Source organism: Phyllobates terribilis, unplaced genomic scaffold, assembly GCF_046119375.1.
Source record: "Phyllobates terribilis strain yellow unplaced genomic scaffold, ASM4611937v1 Scaffold_3__8_contigs__length_932513732, whole genome shotgun sequence".
Taxonomy (NCBI): domain Eukaryota; kingdom Metazoa; phylum Chordata; class Amphibia; order Anura; family Dendrobatidae; genus Phyllobates; species Phyllobates terribilis.
In genome coordinates this window covers 903632588-903651887 of record NW_027362763.1, presented here as the reverse complement: position 1 = coordinate 903651887, position 19300 = coordinate 903632588, and the positions used below count along the sequence as shown (strand labels likewise).

The window sequence follows — 19300 nt, the reverse complement described above, 5'->3', positions numbered from 1 at the left end:
GAAGCCATTAGAAGGCCCCGAGTCACCGGCCATACGGGTGAGCACCACACGGTACACTCAGGGACGTGGGCTACTTATATCCGCTTCTAGCAAGGTAGCCAGAAGAGTACAGTCAGTTTGGGAGGCCTACAACTCCGCCTGGCCAGGGGAGATCCCATCTGCTCAAGGACTGACCAGGCCCCGTTCGCTAGCAAGTACTCCGGGAGGGTCTATCGTTGTTACCAGTAAAGACCCTGAATTACACTGCACCGTCTCTGAGTGGTTCCTGCTACCCCCATCTTCCACGTCGGCTGCCCTGAGGCCATACCCCTCCCGTTGGGGGTTATACTATCACGCTGCACAATTCTACACCGGCCTCAGCGGTCTGCCCTGCAGCGGCAGCTCCATAGCTGCAAATCAACGGGTGGCGTAGTCGACACTCAAATAACATCTATCAAGACTGCCACACACTGAGTTTGACTCCCTGGGCACGGACCGGGTCCCCGCCACTCGGAGACTACAACCCTCATCTGATCCGGTTCCGGGTAAGCCCCCGTGCGCGAGACGCTGCGCGACACAGCAGGCCCAGGGGCGCGTCATTCACACATCATGTTTTTTTCTGCGTCGATTTTCTGAAGCAAAACCTGATCTGTTGCCAGGAAGTTGTTCAGGATTTTTGTTGCTGTTTTCTTGTGTTTTTGCTTTTTTAGGTGCATTTTTGATGCTTTTTTCAGCGTTTTTTTCACTGTCCTTTTGTCTCTGTTATGCAAGTACATAAAGTTCGGTGAAAAAAAAATCTCATTCTGGTTTAGGCACAAAAAAACGCTGAAAAAACGCTGAAAACTTGATACCTTCATTTTTGGTGCTTTTTTTTCAGCGTTTTTTTCATCACCCATTACTTCCAATGGGTGAAAAAACTCTGAATAAAACACTGAAAGAAGTGACAAGCTCTATCTTTCAAAAAACCATGCAAAGCACAAAATCCTTAACGAAAAAAAAAACATGATATGTGAACTAAGAATTCTGGAATCTCTTAGACTTTGCTGGTTCTGGAAAACGCAGCTGAAAATTTGCATAAAAAAGGCATAAAAAAAACATGATGTGTGAACATAACCTTAATGTTTTAATGCAGATTTTTCTGAATGCTTACTAATGATCTTCTTTACTTGCCACCCCAGTTGCATCACCTATGTTGTAGCAGGAAAGTAAAGTAAGCATATAGAAGGATCTGCAATACGTGTAAACACATCTTCATAACTTGATTCATCGCTTTTTGTAAATATTTCTACAATTTACAAATGTAAAAAATAAATAGAGCAAGTGACATAAAGAAAGATGTGTGTTGTATTTACAAGTCCCTTCCATGTATTTATGTTATAAAACAGTGGTTAGGTGTGTTCTTACAGCCCAGAGCTGAATGCATAGTAAAAGAAAGGATTGATGCACTCACATACACTGCTGGAGTCAATTTTATAGATGTCTCAGCTATACATGTGACTGTGCGTGACTAAATGTCATTTAAATATTTGCGTTCATACGCTGACTTAAGGACTTAATTCATCATAATTACTGTTAAAATAGGAACATTTCTGCACGTGAAAAAGAAATTCTTCCACGTAATAAAAAAGAAGAAGAGAAAAGATGTGTACAGAATGTCAGGGTTTAAGATAATGAGTAGAGATGAGCGTTGTTCTACTCGAACTGTTCGCCAATCTCAATTTCGAGCTGTTTTGGGCGGTGTTCGAGCCGTTCGGCGAACACGAACAATTTGAGAAAAATTCGGCTGTTCGAGGTTATGTTCGATAACTGTTCGTGCACCAAAATCATAACTGGATTTTTTCTCAGTAATGATGAAAATTAATGTTAATACGCAGTTTGAGTGTACAGCGGGGTGGGGGGAGGGGCAGGGGATGGATCTCTGCAGGAATAATGAAGATCTCCATTTTTTTTTCTCTTTCCCGCATTTACAGTGGGGAGGTGCAATCTGTCAGCCTATCAGCAGCGCACACATGGAGAGAAGTGCTTTTTTTCACACACGCAAGGGCATGTGTCATTGGCAGTGTATGTCACATGTCCTTGCCCTATAAGACCAAGCCATTTTCCCCGTCGCCACCATTTTCTCACTGCTGCAGCTGCGTGTTAGACGGCACCGCTGTTGCTGTGTGCGCTATACCTTGTTAATTTCAAGCCAATTTTCGCACAAATCTACAGATAGCTTGGGAGTAGGGAATAGTTGTGATTGCAGTCCTTTTAAGGACTAGGTTACAGCATTTCCTACGACTTTTATCAGGCAGGTCTGTGCTCTTAAATAGATAGATTGTGGGAGTAAAGACTAATTGTAATTGGAGTCCTTTTCAGGACTAGGTTACATCAGTTCCTATCAGTTTTTGCCAGGCAGGTCTGTGCCAGTGCTGTGCAAGTTTTTTTCACAGCATTTGGCTGAATCTAGCAAAGCTAATCCTTTTTGGCCTATTGCAGAGTGTGTTAGTCAGTGGACTAGCCTATCTGTGTTGCAAGATATACCACCTGTGTATAGAATACCAATTTTTTTACTGCACCTAGTGAAGTAAAATCTTTTGGGCATAGCATCATTCTATTAGTCCATCTATACTGACCTCCATCAGGTTGCAAATTGAATATAATTTTTTTCTGCATCTAGCTCTGAAAAAATATTGGGCTTCTAGCTGTGTGTGGGACTTGTTGTATTAGTCCATCTATACTGACCTCCATCAGGTTGCAAACTGAATATATTTTTTTCTGCATCTACCTCTGAAAAAATATTGGGCTTCTAGCTGTGTGTGGGACTTGTTGTATTAGTCCATCTATACTGACCTCCATCAGGTTGCAAACTGAATATATTTTTTTCTGCATCTACCTCTGAAAAAATATTGGGCTTCTAGCTGTGTGTGGGACTTGTTCTATTAATCCATCTATACAGACCTCCATCAGGTTGCAAACTGAATATATTTTTTTCTGCATCTACCTCTGAAAAAATATTGGGCTTCTAGCTGTGTGTGGGACTTGTTGTATTAGTCCATCTATACTGACCTCCATCAGGTTGCAAACTGAATATATTTTTTTCTGCATCTACCTCTGAAAAAATATTGGGCTTCTAGCTGTGTGTGGGACTTGTTCTATTAATCCATCTATACAGACCTCCATCAGGTTGCAAACTGAATATATTTTTTTCTGCATCTAGCTCTGAAAAAATATTTGGCCTTCTAGCAGTGTGTGGGACTTTCTCTATTAGTCCATCTATACTGACCTCCATCAGGTTGCAAATTGAATATAATTTTTTTCTGCATCTAACCCAGCCAATAGTTTTGGCCTAATACCACAGTTTGGCCACTCAGCTCTGCTCGGTTCCCATCCATTGTTTTTTTGTGCAAACAACTCCATAGTTGTTAATTAGTTAACCACCAAAATGAGTGGAAAAAGGCCTGCTGCTGGTGGAAAGGGGAATAGGCGTGTTGGGAAGGGGAAAAAAGGTTGTGTCTGTGGGGTAGGTGTTAAAGCAACAGTAACATCTGCAGAAGAAAGACCATCTTCCAGCCAAACTAAAATGTCTACTTCTTTTAGCGGACAATGTGATAAGATCCCTTTCTTATGGCCACGCCAATCACTACAAATTCCAGATGAGGCACAAAAACAGCAGGTGCTTCAACGGATATCAAGTGCTCCTTTAAGTGGGCTCTCCTCCACATCAACTTCAACATCACAAATACTCCAGTCCTCAAAGGTGTCACCCCAATCGCACTTGCTTCCTCACAGCTCCCAAATCTCCAGCTGCCCGTCTGAGTATGAGGTAGAACAGATGGTTGAGTCTGCAGAGCTGTTTACTCATACTATAGCCTGGGAATCAGAGGTCGACTCCAGCGCTTCTGTGAATCCAGACGAGGAAATGATCTGCACTGATGCCCAGAATCTTTATGAGTCGGATCCAGGACCAGACGCAGAAGGTTCTGACCATAATGTAGACCCTCATTCCCAAACTGTAACTCCTGTTGGTGGAGACAATGAGGAAGACGATGATAAGACTCAAATACCTGATTGGAGCGACAACTTTAGTTTTTTGTCAGGGCAGGAACAGGTTGGCTCTGAGGACGACGGGTGTGATAACGCACAGGGTGATGATGATGAGGTTGGAGATCCCACTTACTGTCAACCCACAGTCAGCCAAGAGATGAGGTCAGCAGAGGAGGTGGAGGAAGATGCTAGTGACGACGAGGTCAGGTTGCGCCTTCCTGGACAGAGACGTAGTACTGGAAGCACGTCAACAACTGCATCCTCAAACACAACTCTGCCTCTCACCACAAGTCGTGGTGGCTCTTCAGGTCGCATGGGTGCTAAGCCTTGCATAGCCTGGGCATTTTTCAGATCGATAAAGATGACCCAACTCGTGTTATCTGTAACATTTGTCAGCAAAAGCTAAGTAGAGGCCAAAAAATACATAGTTTGAGTACTTCATGCATGAACCGGCACATGGACATGAAGCATAAGTTGCAGTGGGAAGCTCAGTGTGCTACAATGCGGCCTAGCCGGCCGGGCCAACCGCCGTCTACCATATCTTGTGCATCCGCGGCCTCTTCATCCTCTGTGACTGGGGGGACAGCAGTCACACCTGTTTTGGGGCGCAGACCTGCCACCTCTTTACCCGCAACAGCCAGCGTGATTGGCAGGTCATCATTTTCTTTGGAGGTGGTAACACCAGCTGGTGTTGAGCGCTGTCCGACATCGATAGCACCACCTTTGGATCAAGGCAACCTAACATGTCCGCCTGCATCTTCCTCACAGACCGGCAGTTTGCCGGGGACACCCTTATCAACCCCGTCTAAGCACAATAGCCAGCCCTCGGTCCCTCAGATGTGGACAAGTAAAAGACCATTTCCTCCTAGCCATGAGAAAGCTAAGAGGTTGAATTTCACCATCTGCAAGTTCTTGGCTACAGAAATGCTGCCTTTCCGCCTGGTGGACACAGAGGATTTTCGAGACCTTATGTCCGTCGCAGTGCCCCAGTACCAGATGCCCAGTCGGCACTACTTCTCAAAGAAAGGTGTGCCTGCGCTCCACCAGCATGTCGCACACAACATCACCGCTTCTTTGAGAAACTCTGTGTGTGACAGGGTGCATTTCACCACAGACACTTGGACGAGTAGGCATGGACAGGGGCGTTACATGTCGCTGACTGGGCACTGGGTAACTATGGTGACAGCAGGACAAGGGGCTGCTGTCCAAGTCTTGCCGTCCCCACGAGTTGTGCGTCAATCCTCTTTATGTCAAAGTTCCTCCACTGCTTCTGCCTCCTCAACCTCCTCTCGGTCTTCCACCTGCACCCAAAGCCTGTCTGGTCATGCCACAAGCTTTCTAACTGCGCAGAAGGGATCCTGCACACCTCCTTACTATGCTGGCAGTAGGGCTCAACGTCATCAGGCGGTTTTTACATTGAAATGTCTGGGAAATGTGAGTCACACAGCTGAGGAGTTGTGGTCAGCTCTGGAGAACCAATTTCATGAATGGTTGTCTCCACTGGACCTGAAACCAGGGAAGGCCGTGTGCGACAATGCTGCAAACCTGGGTGCGGCCCTTCGCCGGGGCAATGTCACACACGTGCCTTGTATGGCTCACGTGTTGAACCTGGTTGTCCAGCAATTTTTAGCCCACTATCCCAGACTAGATGGCCTTCTGCAGAGGGCACGGTCGCTGTGTGCTCACTTTCGCCGTTCGCATCCCGCAGCTCAGCGACTTACATCTCTACAGAAGTCGTTGGGCCTGCCACTTCACTGGCTAAAATGCGATGTGCCTACCCGGTGGAATTCAACTCTGCACATGTTGCAGCGACTGTGGCAGCACCGACAAGCCCTGGTGCAATACGTTCTGATGTATAGCCTGGGCCAACGAGATCCAGAGGTGGGGCAAATCACGCTGGAGGAGTGGTCTCAGATCAGGGACCTAGGCACCCTTCTGCACAGTTTTGAAATGGCGACGAAGATGTTTAGTGCTGACGATGCCATTATCAGCATGACTATTCCGGTGATTTACATGCTGGAGCACATGTTAAACAGAATTCGGAGTCAGGTGGTGGCACAAGAGGAGGTGGAGGAAGTAGAGGAGGAGGAGTTGTATGCGGAAGGGCTAACATCTGCAAGGTCCAGACGGTCGGCAGCACCAAGGCGGCAGGCATGTGAGGGTGGGGGAGATGGTTTTACCAGGGCGCATGGTAGCAGCCAAACTAGTGAGGAAGGTGCAGGAGCCCAGGAAGAAGTGGAGGACGAACTGATGGAAGACTCATCAGATGAGGGAGACCTTGATCACATTTCTGTTGTGCGAGGTTGGGGGGAGAGGACAGAGGAAGGAAGCATGATTGTTACCTCGCCACCAACACAACAGGGATTTGGTGCTCCTGGATGCGCAACACACAGAGTGCCTTCTTGCTGCACTACCTGCAACATGACCCTCGAATTGTGAGAATTAGAAATAATCCTGACTACTGGGTTGCCACACTGTTAGATCCCCGGTACAAAAGTAAATTTGCAGAAATTATTCCTGCCATAGAAAGGGATGCAGGCATGCAGGAGTATCAGCAGAGACTGTTGCATAATCTTACATGTGTTTTTCCACAAAACACCAGTGGTTCACGTAGTGAATCTTACAGTTCTAACTTGCCAACCGTGGTCTGTATGGAGTTGTTCAATAAAGGGCCCAAAATTAAGATAACATAGATGGGAGAGGTCTCTATGAATAGGAATTCCTAAGTATTTGATACCCTGTGAGGGCCAGGCAAAGGGAAAGTTGGACTGGATGGAATCCTATATGGATTTGGGGAGGGAGACATCGAGGGCCTCAGACTTCGCTGCATTGATTTTAAAATTTGACCATGTAACAAAGTGATCTATTTCAGCCATAACAGCATGGATGCATATATGTGATTGAGTGATATATACTAGGACATCATCAGCAAATAGAGAGCACTTGTACTCGGTGCCTCCCACCTCAATCCACCTAATATTGGGGTTATGGCGAATTGATGAGAGCAGGTGCTCCGTCACTAGGATGTATAAGAGAGGGGACAGAGAACATCCCTGCCTTGTCCCATTGGTGATTGTGAAAGGTGATGAAAATGTTCTGACGCGCCCCCTGGGCCTTGGGACACCCGGAGCCGGACCCTTTTTGGTGGATGCTGGTGGTTGTAGTCTCCGTGGCGGCAACCCGGTTCCGTGGCTCAGGGCGGTCAAACCAGTGGCGGAACTATTTATGTGGTTTTGATGTTTAAATGTCCGACTACGCCACCCGTGGATTGCGGTCAGAGTGAACCGCCGCTCCAGGGCAGACCGCTGAGGCTGGTGTTGTGGGTGCAGCAGAGCGTAGCATAACTCCCCACGGGAGGAGTATAGCCTCAGGGCAGTGTATGCGGAGGATGGGGGTGATGGTGCAGGGCAGCAGCAGTAATGACACGGAGTCAGTGATGCAGTCCAGGGCCTTTACTCACAGTTCTTATTATCCAGACCACGTCTGCAGGTAACGGCTGCCCACGTCGTACTGTGCTCACCAGGTGAGGGGCTCAGACAACTCCCAGATAACTTTGGAGTGCTTCACAGGACCCCCTTTGTGTGTCCTTTGTCTGGCCTTTCTTACCAACCCTTCTGTCCGGTTGCCTCGGGCCTCCTCTTGGTAAACTTGGCGCCAGTTTCCCTGACCCTATGTGGTGCCTTCCTAGCGGGTGTAGCGAGGGGCTGCGCCACATAAAATGTCACAGCCTCCTGTTTCTAGCTGAGGGTCGTTTCCTGCCTCCACTAGTTTCGGGGACCGGTCTCCCCCTTTGGCCTGACCCCTCCACGCAGGTGGATTCGGGCGTGCGGTGGCGACTCGCCCGTCTGCACCCCTGAGATCCCTTCGTTCCTCGTTCCTGGAGCCTTCTCCGCTCCTCTTCCTTCCTTCTCCCTCTTCCAGGCCTGGGCCTCTGTTACTAGGCCCGCCTCCGGAGCAGAGCTCATGCAGAGCCCCTGCTCCCTGCCACTTCTGCTCAGACTTCTCTGCACTGAACTAAGATGGTGCCCACCTTTTATACTCCCTTCTCAATGCACCCAGGAACTGCTTCCTCCCTGCTCCTGCACTACAGGGTTCCCCTTCCTCAGTGTTCCCTCCCCCCACTCCAGCCAGGGACAGGGACTGTCGTGCCCATCTCTGGGGCATATTGGTCGCCCTGCCCCACGGCAATGTGGTGTAATGCATGCAGGTGTCGGGTCCTGATCCACACTACATCCTTACCTGGGAGTGAGATATCACACCTCTGGGTGAGGTGCAATACCTCTGTAGCAACCGAGCCCTCAGGGTGCTACAGTTCCATTTATCTTCAGCCTAGGTGACGTATTGCGATACAGGGCCGTGATTTTGGCTATAAAAGGGTCCCCTAGACCCCTACCCCAAGCTTTTTAAGAGAATCATATATGGCGTGCCAGGAGACTCTATGGAATGCTTTCTCAGCATCCAACGAGAGTATCTAATTACAAATTTTTAACTGCATCTAGCCCAGGAAATACTTTGTGCCTAGTAGCAGGGTCTGCTAGTCAGCGGATTATCCCGGCTGTTAAGCAAGCTACACCACCTGTAGTTTGGACACTTCATTTTTTCAAAGGAAATGCTTCGGGACCACGGGATACTCAGTGAAGAGCATCAGGAGGCACCCCAAGGCATAGGGGCTCGGACTGGCAGTAGGATGCCTTGCGGTGGACAGCCGAGCTCGATCCTTATAAAAGCTTTTTAACTGCAGCAGCTTTAGTGGACGCTACTGGAGCTGGAATTACGCGGCTGCTGGCATGAGACTTGCCCTCCAATAGATCCTTATAAATGGATTTAAAGTGTATTTATTCAAATTAGAGAGACAATTTAAATTAAAAAGCTTAGAGCTGCCTCCACCACAGGGGGGCTCGCTCGACCCACCAGCGGACAGGCACCAGTATTGGGAGAGGGGGGCTGGCCGTCAGGGTTCACCGCGGCTCTGGCACAAACCCGGCGACACGGAGGTGGCACGGGCAGGAGCGGACTGAACGTGTCGGCTTCTCACTTTTTGGATTTTAGAAGGGCATGACATGCCTATATCTGTGTCTCCCCCTCCTTTTACTCCTCCACCTCTTTTCTTTTCGCATGACTATATGTACTTGTCACTTTTACATGTGTTAGTTGTGTCTTCTGAGCAGTTTGTCAGCTTTTGGACACCTTTGAAGGTGTTTTCTATGTGTTTCTATGTGTTTTTGTTTGCCTGCCATTGGTTTTAACGGTGTTCGAAGGTGTTAGACGAACAGTTCGACGAACAGTTCGGCGAACACACGGGTGTTCGACGAACCGAACCGAACTCAAACACTACGGGGGTGGCTCAACACTAATAATGAGTTCCTGTTGAATAATAGTCATTATCTTGTGCATCTCAAGTTGTTGCGAAATTAACTATACCTCCCATTATGACCTGACAGGTGCAGACCCACTTCTGTAAAAAAAAAAAAGAGCAGAATTATTCAATTATTGTCAAATTCACCAGCCTAGCTTAATTCTCCCCCCTCCAAATTCAATTTGAGAAGAATAAATGTGCCACAAATTGAATGCTACATATTGTGCTCTCTTCAGATCCCAGAACATAATACATTTGGGATGTAAAAACCAAACAAAAAATAATACTCACCTCATTGCTCACCTATCTGGCTGCCATCTGGTCTTCTAAATTCTGTCTTTGCATGCAGCATCTCCATCCTCTTCGCTATAAGCCAGGACTGGGTCACTGGGTGTTTAGAGATAGCGGCGCCACCTTACAACCCACAGAGACCACCAAGCCTTATCTGGTCCGGAAGTCCTGGCCTATAGTCAAGAAGCCAAAGATGTAACCTGGAACAGCGGAAATAAGATGACCCAACTGGGAGCAGCGAGCAGAAGGGCGTCTGGAGAGTTGAGTGGTGAGGCTTTAGTGTTTTTTTTTTTTTCTTTGCCAGCCCTAAATGGTACACCAAAATGGCCGCCAAACTTTTTTTGTAAATATAGTCGCAAAGTCTTTGAATGGTGTGGAACCTCAAATTTCAGGAAAGTTGACTTGATCTCATTCCGCCCAAATTTATTCACTCATCTCTGCAAATTAGCCTAGCTTTAAATAAGTTGTATAAGATTCGAATAAAATATCAGTTTTTTTTTTGCCTAAAACAGCGACACTAATCCATGGACTGTCTTGAAATTGCCATTTAGTCCTACACAACCAGTGGACAAGCGCGTTTTCTGAAATATAACTCAAATATTACAACTCTCTCTGTGCAATCTTAGTCTGTATCAATGGTATCCTCTCATTATTCAAGTTGTAATTCTTTTTGTTTCTTGAGTCACACTTCTGTAAAACTGGTAAAATTTGTGCTCCATTTGCAAGCCTGCTTTGATCCTCATTCACATTAACTGAAGTGCAGTCAAATTACTTTAGTTTCATTGGACGACATATTTAAATTTTATGTCGTACTTGCTGCAAGTTACTGACATGTCACAGATTCACGAGAAACATAACAGAGCAAAACCATTTTCAAGCCCAGTTCATTGATATATAAATTGAAATAAGAAATAAGAACTTGAAAATAAAAGCTGTTTATTTGTTTCATTATTTATATGTACCATTTTACTAAAAGATATGAAATTAGTAATATTTTTTTTTTAGACTGAAACATGTTGGCACATTCTTTGCAGTCTCCTTTAAAGAGGATCTGTCACTTGTTCCAAAAAAATTGAGTTAAATATCTTGTTAAAATCCCCGAGCTCCTCTGATTCTGTAGCTCTTTTCCATGTAGCTCTTGATCAATCCATTACACAGATATTCATATTTGATGCTTTAGGAGCACAGTATGTGAAATCTCTGCTTGCATTCCAGCTAGGCATTTCTTCAGAGTCTTCTCTGAGGGTGTACACTTTCACACCTCCCTTCCAATCTCTGCCAATCACAGCACCTGCAGTCTAGCAGTCTCAGATGCTGCTGAGCTGTGATTGGCAGCATCTAGGAACGCTGAAAGTGCATGTCCCCACAGAAGACTTTGAAGAAATGCCCAGTTGAACTACAGGCAGAAATTTCACATAGTGCTCTCCAGAAGAAGGAAGTGTGAATATCTCTGCAATAGAGAAACACAGTGCAAAACAGAAAAGAGCGGCAGAATCGGAAGCTCAGGGATTTGTACAAGTTATTTATCCCATTTTTAAATAAGTGATAGGCTCTCTTTAAGCATAGTTATATTACATTGTACTAATACCTGATGATGTCATATAATGCCATTTATTGCGAAAAAAGCAACAACTAGGAGCACATAATATATTATTCAGATACAGTGTATTTTAATAGATTTAAAGAAAATATAAGCACTTGGTCCTGAATTAACATTGCTGTTTCTCCACTTTTCTGGAGTAATTTTAGTGGCTTTAGTACTTTCACCTTACTCTCTACACGTTTTCAACCATTTTTTAAGTTGTCTTTCTTTTTTAAGTCTTTTTTACTTTTCCTAGACAATTTTGCTTTTTCAAGATGTTTTAGACAGATTCATGAAATGCACCAAATGCTTCATTTTTGGGTGTATCTCACACCTTTGTCCCACCCATTACTTCACCTCCCTCCTTCTTCAAATTGCTAGATTTTGGGGAAAATGTGAGACTTTTTAAAAATCTTATGACTTTTGGTGCTAGAAAGTCACATTTTTTTTATTTTGCGTCACCTCTTTAGACAACTTGGTTCAAAAACCTAATCAAAAAAATCACAGGACAAGGAAAAAAGAAAAATTACAAGAAATTAAAAATGATAAATTGGGGCCTTGGTCTGTAAGTTAGAAAAAAAATTGAAAGTTCACAATGAATGCTAATAAAAATAACACATGACATTGTGGTCCTTAAAACACTGTGTTATTTGGCCCAACTCCAAACATATTATGCTCGTTAAACAATTGCGAATTTGACGTAGATCACAAGTCAAAGTAGCTTATAGTCTTTTTTTTGCACAGTAATCTGTACAAGTATAGAAGTTAAAGGACAACTAACAAATGCACAATAATCTTTTGGAAACAGGATCAACATGATTTGGTTCCTGAAAACCACAATATTCCCTCTAAGTAAGCACACCCAATGTAGTATTTAGTTCCTTACCAAATTTTCTCTATATATTGTACACTGGTGGTATGATAAAACTACAAAATGGCCACCCTTCACTGTTTGTAGGCATTTATTGATATTCAAAAGAATGAAGGACATGATGTTTCTTTGCCTTCCACATCCTTTTTATGAATCCTAAACTCCTTGTTTGCTAAGAAAGCAGTTCCTGTGGGATGGGGAGCAAAAGGAGAAAAGTGATGGGACAAATCAAGATGGCGCCATCAACTAAAGTACTCAATGGTCATATAGTTAGTAATTAGGACTAGTAAAATAATTTATACTTTTATTATATTATCTAAACCCTGTGTCCTAACATTTCTTAGAATTACGCAGACATATTTTGGTCCATCCTCAATCTTCTTTTAGTGTCAAAATGAAAATTCCCAGAAGGCCATGAAACCAGTCATGTGTTAATAATGACACGACCATACTCATGTTCTCCTGAACAGATTGTCCTGGCTGTCTTAAAGGGTCGAAGTTATGTATTCAGATATAACATTAATACAATAAAGGTTGTGTATCTCCCAGTTACGCATATGAATTAAATACACCCTTTGAGGTCAAGAAATACTATCTTCTTTGACTTATGTTAATTTTTCAACATAACACAAGAACTAGTTCTTCCAAAAGTAGATCTGTCCAATAAAAGCAAGGTGTTTTGGTGTTGATGCCTATTAACCCATTTTGTACCTATAGAAAAGTGCAATATAGTTTACATTTTTTTCTTACTAACGTTGCTGTATTAGAAATCCTATGTCTGCAAAGGAAATAGCAGTAGATTAACCAATCATAATTTTATGATCAGCTATTTACTAATGTCAAAACAGCACAGTGTCTGCTTCATGTACAGTACAGACCAAAAGTTTGGACACACCTTCTCATTTAAAGATTTTTCTGTATTTTCATGACTTTGGAAATTGTACATTCACACTGAAGGCATCAAAACTATGAATTAACACATGTGGAATTATATACTTAACAAAAAAGTGTGAAACAACTGAAAATATGTCTTATATTCTAGGTTCTTCAAAGTAGCCACCTTTTGCTTTGATGACTGCTTTGCACACTCTTGGCATTCTCTTGATGAGCTTCAAGAGGTAGTCACCGGAAATGGTTTTCACTTCACAGGTGTGCCCTGTCAGGTTTAATAAGTGGGATTTCTTGCCTTATAAATGGGGTTGGGACCATCAGTTGTGTTGTGCAGAAGTCAGGTGGATACACAGCTAATAGTCCTACTGAATAGACTGTTAGAATTTGTATTATGGCAAGAAAAAAGCAGCGAAGTAGAGAAAAACAAGTGGCCATCATTACTTTAAGAAATGAAGGTCAGTCAGTCCGAAAAATTGGGAAAACTTTGAAAGTGTCCCCAAGTGCAGTTGCAGAAACCATTAAGAGCTAGAAAGAAAATGGCTCACATGAGGACCGCCCCAGGAAAGGAAGACCAAGAGTCACCTCTGCTTCTGAGGATAAGTTTGTCCGAGTCACCAGCCACAGAAATCGCAGGTTAACAGCAGCTCAGATTAGAGACCAGGTCAATGCCACACAGAGTTCTAGCAGCAGACACATCTCTACAACAACTGTTAAGAGGAGACTTTGTGCAGCAGGCCTTCATTGTAAAATAGCTGCTAGGAAACCACTGCTAAGGACAGACAACAAGCAGAAGAGACTTGTTTGGGCTAAAGAACAGAAGGAATGGACATTAGACCAGTGGAAATCTGTGCTTTGGTCTGATGAGTCCAAATTTGAGATCTTTGGTTCCAACCACCGTGTCTTTGTGCGACGCAGAAAAGGTGAACGGATGGACTCTGCATGCCTGGTTCCCACCGTGAAGCATGGAGGAGGAGGTGTGATGGTGTGGGGGTGCTTTGCTGGTTACACTGTTGGGGATTTATTCAAAATTGAAGGCATACTGAACCAGCATGGCTAGCACAGCATCTTGCAGCGGCATGCTATTCCATCCGGTTTGCGTTTAGTTGGACCATTATTTATTTTACAACAGGACAATGACCCCAAACACACCTCCAGGCTGTGTAAGGGCTATTTAACCAAGAGGGAGAGTGATGGGGGGCTACGCCAGATGACCTGGCCTCCACAGTCACCATACCTGAACCCAATCAAGATGGTTTGGGGTGAGCTGGACCGCAGAGTGAAGGCAAAAGGGCCAACAAGTGCTAAGCATCTCTGGGAACTCCTTCAAGATTGTTGGAAGACCATTTCCGGTGACTACCTCTTGCAGCTTATCAAGAGAATGCCAAGAGTGTGCAAAGCAGTCATCAAAGCAAAAGGTGGCTACTTTGAAGAACCCAGAATATAAGACATATTTTCGGTTGTTTCAGACTTTTTTGTTAAGTATATAATTCCACATGTGTTAATTCATAGTTTTGATGCCTTCAGTGTGAATGTACAATTTTCCTAGTCATGAAAATACAGAAAAATCTTTAAATGAGAGGGTGTGTCCAAACTTTTGGTCTGTACTGTATGTAAGGTCTTAACTCAGCTATCATGTTTTTGAACAGGTGGGACATTTTATAGGATTTCTGTTACTGTGGTCAGTGATGTTGCTAACGAGTTAACAGTCCAAAGCTTGGTGTCACAATGGGTAAGTATACATGTCCCTTACCAGAATTTATTAACAAGCCTTTGTAATGTAATTTGTATTTTAATTTGTATGACTTCAAACAATGTATACTTAAAGAATAACTGTTATAATTTTTTTTCCATAAATCGATAGTACTGTACACGTGAAAATAAGCTCTTTGCGATACATCTTATTAGTGAGATCTGTACAATGAAGACAGACTTTCCCATTACTGAGATAAGAGATGACAATTGGTGCTAATAAAGTTCTATGGAGAATTGTAACTGTCGCTTCTGGAGAACCTCCAGTGGAATGTCTGTTTATGCTTCAAGCTCCTCCCTCCTATCTCCATCGAATTTTAAAAGCACCAACTCATCTCCAATCTCAGTAATGGGAAAGCTTGTCTTCATTGTTTACAAATTTTAACCATGAGTTGAGAATGAATGAACAATCCAGGAGGAGAAAGAAGCAGATTTCTCTAATAATATATACTACAAAGTTGCTTATTTTCATTTGAATTATTGATTTATGAAATTAAAACAACGGTTACTCTTTAACCTCTTCAACCGATATAGAAATATCATCGGTCGTGTCCCTACATTTGATGCGGGCTGTGGCGCTTTTTGATCAGCTGTCATGTGCATCTAACAGCCGGGGTGGAATCGCTATCCACAGAGGCTGTTAGCATGTTAAATGCCGCTTTTAATCTCTGACAGCGGAATTTAACTCGTGCTAACAGGAAGTTCATTACAATACACAGTCATCAGCTGCCACAAGATCGTAGGGCACCAATGGGTTGACATGACATTGTGAACCTCCTATGAACGCCGGCTATTGGCCGGTGTTCATAACAGATCAAGATTTATGCTACACATAGCAGTGCAGAAGCTCTGCTACGTGTAGCACAGGTAATCGGATGATCACAGCTTCAAGTCTCCTATTAAAGCAAATAAAAAAAAAATTAAAATAAAAAAAACAGCAAAGTTCAAATCACCCCCCTTTTGACCCATTCAAAATACAATAAAAAAATACACATATTTGGTATCGCAGCGTTCAGAAATGTCCGGTCTATCAAAATATAAAATCAATTAATCCGATCGGTGTTATGGATCCGGGTGGTGGAACCTCTGTGCTGCGGTGCAAGGAGGGACCAGAGGGGCGTGACTAAGTATCTACTCGGCCTGACCAAGGTCGCACGGCTGCTCAGTCGACTTCGTGAATCAGGGAGGGACCGAGCAGAGGGACCAGGTGCCACTCTGGGACCGACCTTGTATGAGAGCAGGTGACTCCCATGGGTCAGAAGGCAGGAACTGACCGGTACAGCGGAAGAGCACGGCAGGCAGGCTCACGGGTGGTCCAGATAGACAGGCAGGCTGATTTGGCGGATAGCCAGACAGGTGCTTCGGGTAGGCAAGCTGGCGGGCACAGCAGGTAACAGGCAGGTGCTTCCAGGTAAGCAGGCGGGCGGGCTCGGCAGGTGACAGGCAGGTGCTTCCAGGTAAGCAGGTTGGCGGGCACGGCAGGTAACAGGCAGGTGCTTCCAGGAAAGCAGGCGGGCAGAGCCCATAGACCGACTGGCGGACTGGACTGTAGGCAGACTGTCGGGCTGGAAAGTAGTCAGACTGGCGGACTGGACTGAAGAACAGACTGGCGGACAGGACTGACTTGCAGAGGACCTGAGGGCTGAAGCAAAGTAAGTATAAAAGGGCAACAACCTTGCACGGGCACCTCCATATTGGAGGAGGTGCCTTTTATAGAGAAAGTCCTCTGGCCATTGGCCGGGGACTTTTTAGGATGGTGCGCATGGCCTCTTTAAGAGGGAGGGAGCACACGTGCGCCCTAAGCACAGTGCCAGGGAAGCTGCGTGCAAAAGCAGCAGCAGGGATGCCGGAAGACGCCAGAGTAGGACCGCGGCGGTAGGGGGGATGGCGTCTCTGCCCTCTGCCAGGCAGAGACTCCGTCCCCATACCGCTACAGTACCCCCCCCCTTTACGCCCACTCTTTTTTAGGCCTTCTTTAAGAAGAAGAGGGGCATGGATGTTCTCCCTGGGTTCCCAAGACCTCTTCTCCAGGCCAAACCCCTTCCAATCCACCAGAAAAAAGGTTTTTCCTATTGCCCTTTTGGTGGCCAAAATTTTCTCTACCTCATAGATGTCCTCAGTGGAGACTGGAGCTGGAGTGGTACCTGGATCATCAGAAAAACAATTAAGAACAACTGGTTTGAGTAGAGATACGTGGAAGGAGTTGGGAATCCGTAAGGTGGCCGGGAGTTTTAGCTTGTAAGCCACGGGATTGATTTGCTTGAGAACCTCAAACGGGTCGATGAACCGCGGACCCAACTTATACGATGGTATTTTGAGCCGAACATGTTTGGAGGAGAGCCAGACCCTGTCTCCTGGACGGAATTGAGGCAGATCCAGACGTCTCTTATCGGCATGTTTCTTCATCCACTCAGAGGACAGAAGAAGTGTGGATCTAGTGTTTTCCCAAATATTAGAAAATTCGCTGACCAGAGACTCCGCGGCAGGATTGTCCACAGAAGCGGAGACGGGAAATGGAATCCATGGGTGTTGACCGTAGGCCACAAAGAACAGGGATTTGGAAGAAGACTCACTCTCATGGTTGCTATAGGAGTACTCGGCCCAGGGCAGGAGCTCAACCCAATCGTTATGGTGAGCATTGACGAAATGCCGGAGAAAGCTGGTAAGGACCTGGTTGATACGTTCCACTTGACCATTGGACAGGGGATGATAAGCAGAGGAGAAATCCAGGGTGACATCCAGCAGCTTACACGTAGCTCTCCAGAAGCGCAAAGTGAACTGAACCCCGCGATCAGACTCAATGTGGAGGGGAAGGCTGTGGAGACAAATGATGTTATGGATGAAGTCCTTAGCCAGCACAGATGCGGACGGGAGACCAGGCAGAGGGATGAAGTGGGCCATATTAGAAAAGCGGTCAGTGACCACCCAAATGACAGTACAACCGGCAGAAACAGGGAGATCCGTAATAAAGTCCATAGCTATGTGTTGCCATAGGGCGGAAGGTACGGGTAGAGGCTGGAGACGGCCAGCGGGAAGATGCTGGGGAACTTTGTTACGGGGACAGGAGGAACAAGCCGTGACAAAATCCGCAACATCCTTGCGTAGAGAGGGCCACCAGTAATGCCGGGCGATGAGCAGGAAGGTCTTCCTCTGGCCTGCATGGCCGGCTAGTTTGGACGAATGACCCCAGAAAAGAACCTTCTTACGATCCAGAACAGCTACAAAAGTCTTACCGGGTGGAAGACGAGACAGGTCAAACGGGGCCACAGTCATTACACTGGAGGGATCGATGATATGCAGAGACTCCTCCTCTTGGTCGGAGGACAGGAATGAGCGGGATAGAGCATCGGCTTTAATGTTCTTGTTCGCAGGGCGGTAATGTAGAGTAAAGCAGAATCGGGCAAAGAACAGAGACCACCGGGCCTGACGTGGATTGAGTCTCTGGGCGTTTTGTAAATAGGCCAGGTTTTTGTGGTCAATGCAGATGATTACTGGGTGCAGAGCCCCTTCCAGCAGGTAGCGCCACTCCTCCAGCGCCAATTTGATGGCAAGCAGCTCACGATCTCCTATGGAGTAGTTGCGCTCGTATGAGGAGAAGAGCTTGGAGAAGAAGCCGCAGGTTACCATTCTCCCGGAAGGGGATTTCTGGGTGAGCACCGCTCCGGCTCCAGTGAAGGAAACATCAACCTCCAGGAAGAACTGCTTGTTCTAATCCGGACGGTGCAGCACAGGGGCAGAGGAGAAGGCTTGTTTTAGGGAGACGAAGGCCTCCTCCGATTCAGAAGTCCATTCCTTGGGATTTGCTCCCTTACGAGTGAACGTGGAGATGGGAGCGGTCCGGGAGGAGAAATGAGGGATGAAGAGGCGGTAATAATTTGCGAGGCCCAGGAATCGCTGAATCGCCTTCAACCCCTCCGGTCGGGGCCATTTTAAGACGGCAGAAACCTTCTCGGGGTCCATCCAAAGACCAATCTCGGAGATAATATATCCCAGGAACGGAAGGGAAGTCTGCTCGAAGAGACATTTCTCAAATGTTGCGTAGAGACGATTCTGCCGGAGCCTTAGCAGAACCTGACGAACATTCCTCTGATGTGTGGGCAGATCCAGAGAGAAGACCAAGATATCATCCAAGTACACCACTACGCAAGAATACAAGAGATCACGGAAGATGTCGTTAACCAGCTCCTGGAAGACGGCTGGAGCATTACAGAGACCAAAGGGCATCACACGGTATTTATAGTGACCGTCCCGGGTGTTGAATGCCATCTTCCACTCATCTCCCTGGTGGATCCGGACCAAATTGTACGCCCCACGAAGATAGAGCTTAGTGAAGATCCTTGCGCCTTTAAGGTGGTCAAACAGCTCTGAGATAAGTGGCAGGGGGTACTTATTCTTGATGGTAATCTGGTTAAGGCCCCTGTAGTCGATACATGGCCGTAGTGAGCCGTCTTTCTTTTTAACGAAGAAGAATCCTGCTCCAGCCAGGGAAGTAGATTTCTGAATGAATCCCCTAGCAAGATTCCCCTCAATCTACTCAGACATGGCCCGGGTCTCA

At 45.6% G+C, this 19300-nt stretch overlaps 1 protein-coding gene across 7 annotated transcripts in view; it reads left to right on the top strand.

Annotated features, from left to right (window-relative positions):
• Positions 1–19300, top strand: part of ADGRG6 (adhesion G protein-coupled receptor G6) — a 217112-nt gene that overhangs the window by 140304 nt on the left and 57508 nt on the right. For all 7 annotated transcript variants that reach the window (XM_073672747.1, XM_073672745.1, XM_073672752.1 and 4 more), the window contains one exon: positions 14643–14725. In XM_073672747.1, coding sequence (XP_073528848.1) covers positions 14643–14725 — 83 coding nt within the window. The remainder of the gene's footprint in view (positions 1–14642; positions 14726–19300) is intronic.